This window comes from Cebus imitator, unplaced genomic scaffold, assembly GCF_001604975.1.
Source record: "Cebus imitator isolate Cc_AM_T3 unplaced genomic scaffold, Cebus_imitator-1.0 Scaffold16, whole genome shotgun sequence".
Lineage (NCBI taxonomy): Eukaryota > Metazoa > Chordata > Mammalia > Primates > Cebidae > Cebus > Cebus imitator.
In genome coordinates this window covers 7,237,915-7,246,400 of record NW_016107331.1, presented here as the reverse complement: position 1 = coordinate 7,246,400, position 8,486 = coordinate 7,237,915, and the positions used below count along the sequence as shown (strand labels likewise).

Below are 8,486 nucleotides of genomic sequence, written 5' to 3'. Positions count from 1 at the left end.
TTGAATTTACTCAAGTTTCACATTATTTGTATTTCAAGGAAGTGTCCCGTTTACAAGCTCATATGTTAGATCATTGTTATTCAAAACACAAGATATTGAAATACAAAATGTCATTTTTCATAACATAAATAGAATTTTCTCAGTATGTTCATCATTATTCTCATGTTGGTTTAGCTTCATGTATGCACACATAGCTGTGCATATGAGTAATGCACAGCAGACCTAAGAGTGTTTGGATAAAGAATTTTCCCCCTTTCCCAACTCCTCATTCCAAAATCCATTGATTCCATCTCTTGCTGGTTTTCAGCAACCTAATTAATGGTGGCCAAAATCTAAACATTTTTTATCAATGGACACTCATGATCTGAGCGCAATTTAGTCTTTTGAAAGTCCCCACCTCACGAAGATCAGTATTTCATCAATCATTGCCTGTATAGTAAATTTCTCATATATGTGTATGTGTGTGCTTCTTTATCTTTAAATAAATGTAGATATAGTTGTGATTAATAGGATGACAATACACTTGAAGGTATTCTTAAATTGTCATTATGTTTTTAATCTAATCTATCGGATATTTGTCTAACTCTTATAAAAAGAAATTTATCACTCTTAAAAACAAAAAATTAGATTTTATGACTGAAAATGTGGATAAAACTATTCTAGAGAACAAGAAAAAGTGTTGAATAATTGTGTGCCTTCTTTTGCTGCACAAATGAAATCCTTGCTAACCACTGAGCATCCATTTAGTGCCAGACAATGTACTAGGTATAGATGACCACACCAAAATGTATATGCATCAGTATTTGCCTTGAAAGAGCTTATAATAGGTCCAGATTTGGGAACTGGGGCATGAGTTTTCATTTTTAAGTTTTCATATGATTTAGTAAATTTTAATACAATAACATAAAGGACAATATGTAAAATAAATACATTATGGATTATATTAAAACTTTATACAGAAAACTAGACATAGTGCATGTATGCATGTGTGTGTGTGTGTGTGTGTGTGTGTGTGTGTGTGTGTGTGTAGTTCCTCTAGAAGTGATAACATGTCTTATAGCCACCTTTAAGAAAGATGGTGATTGGTGACAGAAGAAAATGTAGATTACAGCAGATGCAATATACAACATCTACTACACATTTAAAACACTGTCTTCAATAACTTTAAAAAGGCTTTGATTTGTGTGTACTTTTACCAGTTCAATAGATTTCTTCAACCTTTATTATATACTGACATCCTGAGATATTGATCCAAACATATTTTATCACTAAAAGCAGTTGATGTATTTAAGCATCTAAAGATTTTGTTTTTAGTGCACTTTCATGTATGATTCATTTCCCCAAGATCAACAATTTCTTGACATTCATTTAAAACACAGGGTTAGAAATATTAGAGTCTGACTTAATTGACTCTTAAATTTAACAGTCATAAATACTTACAGATTTCTACAAAACCTGGTCTTGGATATGCCCTAAAACAAAGAGTATTTTACAGCAAATACTTTAGGTGATGTGTGTTTTCACTAAGCTATCTCTTGCTTGAAAAAATTATCCAGTAAAAATTATTTTATTAATGAATGTATAGATTCCTTTGGTCAAATAAGCAGTGTGTTTACGCACTTAAATATTACTGTAAGTCTTGTGACCCTTTCAGATTTAACTTTTTCTTCCAAATGGTCATTTAGAGTTTTATGGTTTAATACACAGGCTAGATTTTGAAGAGATTAGGATCTGAGGAGTGGATTTTGAGAGAGTAAAGTGTTTTAATTTTCAGGTTTCTGAAACATTGTATTAACCAACTCTGTAACTTTCCCTAAAATATGGACAAATTCATTGTATCATTTGTGGAATTACTAGTAATTATTTGATATTTAGGCAGAAAATGTTAAGTATTAGATTAAAAAGTATATTAGTCTGTTTTCACACTGCTATGAAGAAATACCCAAGACTGGAAAATTTACAAAGAAGTTTAATTGATTCACAGCACTACATAGCTGAGGAGGCCTCAGGAAACTTACAATCAGGGTGGAAGCAAAGACCTTTTTCTCCACATAGCAGCAAGAGAGAGAAGAGCTAGCAAGAGCAGGGAAAACTGCCTTATAAAACTATCAGATCTTGTGAGAACTCACTATCATGAGGGGGAAACTGCCCTCATGATCTAATCACCTCCACTGAGGCCCTCCCTCAACACATGGGGATTATGGGAATTACAATTCAAGATGATATTTGGGTGGGGACACAGCCAAATCATATCAGACAGGAAATGAAAAGAGATTCAGCTGTTCAATGTAATAAAGTTTAAAAAAGCTTATTAACCAATTACTTAACTAGTTTTACCAAATAGTTGATGAGACTATTTTGAAGTGCTGGATGATGCATTGTATATCAGGAACATAATTTGGCCAAGTTACAATATGGTGGATGAGATGGTGGCAATTAAGATGAAAACAGGCGTGGTGAGTAAAGAGGTCATAGGCATTTTAATTTGTAAGTATCTTTTATAGTGCATCTTGGCATATTTTTGGCAGGTCAAGAAAAAAAGTCACATTGGAAAATCTTAATTTACTAAACATTGATGGAGAGGAGAGCCCATGATAGAGCAGGACTAAAAGGAAAGATCTCTGTCCTCCTCTTAATTTGCTTTAATTTATAATCAAGTAATCAAAATATGTACACAAAACTGAATGTGACTTCTGACTATACTGAATAAAAGTAAGTGAATTAACCGGTTACTAATTGATCTGTATTATCCTAAACAATTGTTGACAGTAGTAAATCAACTTCTTTGGCCTAATATAGCAGACAAATACTTTGAGAACACCTGGTTTCAACAGGGTGTTTGGACATTGGGTATAACACTATTTATTTAGTTCAGAATATGTCAAGCACTCCTTTAAGTACTTTATCATATATAAGATAGATGTCATCCATATATTTGTTCTTCGTTACAAAATTAATGAGTCTTCAATACTAAAGTGTTTACAACAATAAGGATAAAGCAGCCAAATCAAAATGCATTATTTGGAACGTCAATGGCCCAGTTTTAACACCTTCATTGATTTACCTATTAAATAGCTTTTAAGCTCTAACTATTAGAATAGTTCTAAGCTCTTAAGTATTAGAATAGATCTATCACTGAAAAAGCTATGTATAGTTTTTAGTAAATGCTTGAGCCCCCATGGAGAAATAGCCCTGCTTCCTTGTAGTTTGTTTTCTAGTGAGGTATAAATAGAACAAATAGATAGAAATCTATTTGTTCTATTTATTCCTCACTAGAAAACAAACTACAAGGAAGCAGAACTCGGTGGTGGCCACTGCGCAGACCAGACTTCGCTTGTCTGTGCGCCTCTCTCCGCTTTTCCTCCGCAATCATGTCTGACAAACCCGATATGGCTGAGATCGAGAAATTTGATAAGTCGAAACTGAAGAAGACAGAAACGCAAGAGAAAAATCCACTGCCTTCCAAAGAAACGATTGAACAGGAGAAGCAAGCAGGCGAATCGTAATGAGTCGTGCGCTGCCAATATGCACTGTACATTCCACAAGCATTGCCTTCTTATTTTACTTCTTTTAGCTGTTTAACTTTGTAAGATGCAAAGAGGTTGGATCAAGTTTAAATGACTGTGCTGCCCCTTTCACATCAAAGAACTACTGACAACGAAAGCCGCGCCTGCCTCTCCCATCTGTCTGTCTGGCTGGCAGGGAAGGAAAGAACTTGCATGTTGGTGAAGGAAGAAGTGGGGTGGAGGAAGTGGGGTGGGACGAATGTGAAACCTAGAGTAAAACCAAGCTGGCCCAAGGTATCCTGCAGGCTGTAATGCAGTTTAATCAGAGTGCCATTTTTTTTGTTCAAATGATTTTAATTATTGGAATGCACAATTTTTTTAATATGCAAATAAAAAGTTTAAAAACTTAAAAAAAAAAAAAAGAAATCACAGTTACAGAAATTGTTAATGCTATGATGGAAATAAACCATTAAATAAAGTAAAACGAATATAAAGTCACTTAATTTGGCATCAGGCAGAAACCATTTGAAATCTGTGGCCTACTCTACAGAAAAAAAAACTACTTATAATGAGTTTGAACTCTCTAACAAGGCACATGCAAGCTAAGGAGTCATATAATTACTTCTGACATAAAAGGTAAATCTACAAACAAATGTAGATGATAATATTTAATACCTTTGTAGAGGATGTTGCAGAGATCAACACTCTTTTAATGAACCATTAACACTTAAAGATATGTATTAAAATGATGCTAAGATTAGAATATAGCAAAAGGAATAAGAAAATTTAATAAACTACTTAATACTTTAGTTTTGCTACAAGACCTACTATTTTACACACTTCAGATCAGTAAGTGAGGAATAGTATAATAGGTCGATGATGTCAGACAGAGCTTCAGGGCAAAAAAAAAAATAAGACGTGGCCAAATTCTGAGCAATGATATGTAAAAAATGCTTCATGATATTTTTTTCTTTCAAATAAATCCCTGTCCCATTTTCTTAGTTAATAAAGTGATAGTTTTTAGTGTCTCACAGCAGTATCTTTTTCACACTGATTTATAAGAGAAAGACAATACTTTATTCAAAGCATTCAATCATTTATTGTCCCCTGAATCGTTGATGGAGTTGTTCAATCATTTATTTATTGAACAAATATTTACTGAGCAACTATTACAGTTCTTCCTAAGCCTGATTTTGGTATTTTAGAAATATACAGTAAGCTGTCTCACACTTATAAATCATACATAAATTAGCGCAAAGGATGATAACATAGAGCAATTATCTGCATGTGTCCCTCATGTCTATTTTACTTGGTTGGATTCCTACAAGTGTTTACATGGTGCAGAGCATCAGATTACTTACCAAGAATTTCCTTAGGACATCATTTAGTTGTGCTGAGTTGTTGGATACTTCATGACATTACCTAGACACTGGTTATGGCCACTTTTATGTTTAGGAAATATGCCTATCACACAAATGCTAAATGGGAATTGTGTGATTTATATACATTCAGCATAAAATTATATTCATTATATATGCAATATTGAGCTCTTTAAAAAACGAATAAACACACCATTTGGATAAAGCATAATACAGAGGAACCAAAAAAGTATTCTGTTATAGCTAGCATTTATTAGACCCTTACCTAAAGACTATGTCCAGACTTTAATCCACAAACTAAGGAAAACGTAGATTTAAGGACAAAATGAGAAAGAAAAATTTTAAATTAAAAATTCAGATAAGGAAATATCAAATTAAAATCGCTTTTTGTAAAGATTAAAAAAACTGATATAATTCAGTAATGTAGAGTTGTACAGAGCTACTTGATAAAAGATATTGAACAAATGTTCTCTATAGTCCAGAGGGTAGAAGTAAGGAAGGAAGAAATGGGAAAAACAGTTAGTTTAAGGATGTTGTAAAATGTCCTTCCTCAAACCCTTAGTCACCAGTATACATGATATTACTCTCATCCTCTACAGGTCATTTCAAAGGATTTCTACTTGAAATCTAGAGCTATGACTTTATGTCCTTACAAACCACAATTGCTGTTTTGATTGAGTTTGAACTATGTATGTGTAAGGCATTTTTTATGGCTTTATATTCTAATACCACATCAATGCTGCAAGATAGGTGTTATTAAACCTGCTTACCAATGAATTAACTCAGCATGGGGTTCCAGCACCTCATCCAAGGTCACGCAAAGGCAGAAAAGTGAATGGTCCCTTTAGAAGCCCGTAATTTCTGTAGAACTTGGGGCTTGTACCAATGCCTTTGCTTCATCAGGAAGGCAGAGAGTGTGTAGATTTGCTCTATCAAATACATAGTTCTTCAGAACCCGGCAATCCAATTGCCTTTGAAATGAGAGTCTCTAAATAATAAAGTTGCACTGACTGGCCAAAGTTTCTGAGTCACTATTCAAATTCTAGCAATAACTTTATCAAAAGTATAGCTATTTATTTAGGATGAGTAGGCAATGAAATACAGTATTTATGCTGATAAAGTTACTTGCAAATGCTGAGGCACTAAGCACAGAGAATTTCAATTACTGTGACCCAATAGGGTCTAACAATAGTGAAATCATTAAAGGTTTATGTACCTGCAAGTAATAAAATATTGTTTTCTGAGATTGAGGTCTCAACAGCAAATTCCAACTTAGTCATACAAAATAAATGAGGTAAATAAGATAGAATCTAGTAAAGGTGTCTACAGTTCCATATATTAGGAAACTTGAAATATCTAAGAAGGCATATTTGAAATTAATGGTGCATATGGAAGAAAATTTTAAATGTCATTCTTGCAAGGAATGTGAGTGGGATGAGATAATGAAAGTTTATTCAACTTTAGAAATGTACCAGTTCAAAATGGTCTTGCCCTTCTAAATAATCATTTATTTTCATGGAAAATATATTAAGTCAATAGTTTTCATTCTACTTAAAGAAAACTTTTTGTGTTGATAAGTGAGGTAGAGGGGCCTGAGGAAACTTTAAAAAAACATGAGCTGCAGCAGATATTCATTATATTAGCTCATTCTTAGTTAATAATAGCTATAGGAATGTGCCCAAATCTGAGCCCTTCAAAATTGTTCAAATACATTTAACAGACTCTTACTATGCATGTTCTTTCCATTTCTTTATATTAATAAATATACATTGAGTATAATAAATATTAATACACTGTCACCATGTTCCTTCCATTTCTAGATATAGTTTACTTTTACTCTCTTTTATACCCTCCCTCACCCTTTCTTCCTTCAATTATAGGTCCCTCTCATTCCATTCAATGAAATGCAAATTTCGTCTCATCTCAGGTCAAGAACAAATGCCTTCCACAGTGTAGCACAACAACTGTGGGTTAATGACCCTGGGGACTTGAAGCCCAAGGTAAATTCTCAGTGTTTATTAGTTAAGTCTGCCATATCTCTCCTGGAAAGGAGACTCCATCAGCTGCCAAATCCAGGTGTGTACAGGCATATAAAATTCCTTAAAGTTCTTGAATAATTTTTTCCAGTTCTTTCTGATTTACTCTTCACCTTACTCTCATTATATCACCTTATATCATCTGGTGCCAGTCTCATGTTATCTAATGGGAGATACAATCACTGGCATTGATGTGGGAATGTTCTCAGAAACTCTCTGCCCCATATTATGTTTGTGTTCACATTTGCACAGTTGTGAGTTTTTATAATGTCACAGAATTCAGGCTTTAAGATATATTTTTAAACAGGGAAATATTAATAAGTAGAGTTCAGAATATCTGTTTTACATGCCAACAATTAAACTATATATTTCTAGCTATTTAACGTAGTGCTCTGCCCATTCTTTCTCTCAGTATCAATTATAAAAACTTTTTCATACTCTTTTCCCTATAGCTCTCACCTAACCTAGGTGTCCAACAAATACACGATATTTATGTGAACTCCAGCCCTCCTCTCCATGTTTTTTCTATACCTAAATACTCTTCCCAGCATTCCCCATAGTGTACCATTACCACGACCACAATCACACACATGCACATTCACAACACTCCAGCATCCTATTGGAGATTGTGCCTCCTTAACAGGAAATAACTTCTTGCATATTTCCTCCCTCTAACACAAATGTTCACTTCTTTACAGTATTTCTCAGGTCAGCAACCAAACATAATGAGATAATTCTTGCTAAGGTGCTAAGGATTTAAGGAAATATTGGTATTTTAAAAGCAACTTTCATATGCCACACAATGCTTCAAGGAACTAATCGTAACTAGTATAATTTTAGACCAAAAAAAATACATTATAAGGCAAATATTTGGGAGCAGAGGGATCCTCACATCTTATAATATCTTCCATGGCCATACATAAAATACTTTTTCTGTAGACTGAAAATATATCTTTTCTCAGTTGCCTCACCTAGGAAAGACAGCACAATGAAATGAGAAAATCCACTGGATCTCATGGTATTCAAAAGTATTGGCATCTCTATACAGTTTTGCAATGAGTAATGTTTCTAGTATACATCTTAAACTGTCTTAATCTCAACTTTTCCATATAGGAATTAAGTTTTTTGACATTAAATATATGATTCTATAGTATTATGTTCTTAGAACTTAGTTCATCTGATATTTGTATTGTGAAATAAGGGCATTGATACAGTTTGGTCATGTGTTGACCCAAATCTCATCTTGAAATGTAGCTCACATAATTTCCATGTGTCATAGGAGGGAACGAGTGGGGGGTATTGAATTATAGGGGCAGGTCCTTCCTGTGCTGTTCAGGCGATAGTGAATAAGTCTCATAAGATCTGATGGTTATATAAAGGACAGTTCCCCTGCACATGCTCTCTTGCCCACAGCCATGTAAGAGGCGACTTTGCTCCTTATTTGCCTTCTGCCATGATTGTGAGGCCTCCCCAGCCATGTGGAACTGTGAGTCAATTAAACTTCTTTCCTTTATTTATTACCCAGTCCTGGGTACGTCTTTATTAGCAGTGAAAGAACAGACGAA

The 8,486-nt window shown here is 34.0% G+C and overlaps 1 protein-coding gene across 1 annotated transcript; it reads left to right on the top strand.

Annotated features, from left to right (window-relative positions):
- The first annotated feature begins 3,288 nt into the window (after positions 1-3,288).
- Positions 3,289-3,928, top strand: LOC108288896 (thymosin beta-4). Its single transcript, XM_017508085.1, has one exon. It carries the CDS (start codon positions 3,372-3,374, stop codon positions 3,504-3,506), a length of 135 nt encoding a protein of 44 aa, XP_017363574.1. The 5' UTR covers positions 3,289-3,371; the 3' UTR covers positions 3,507-3,928.
- Positions 3,929-8,486: the final 4,558 nt, after the last annotated feature.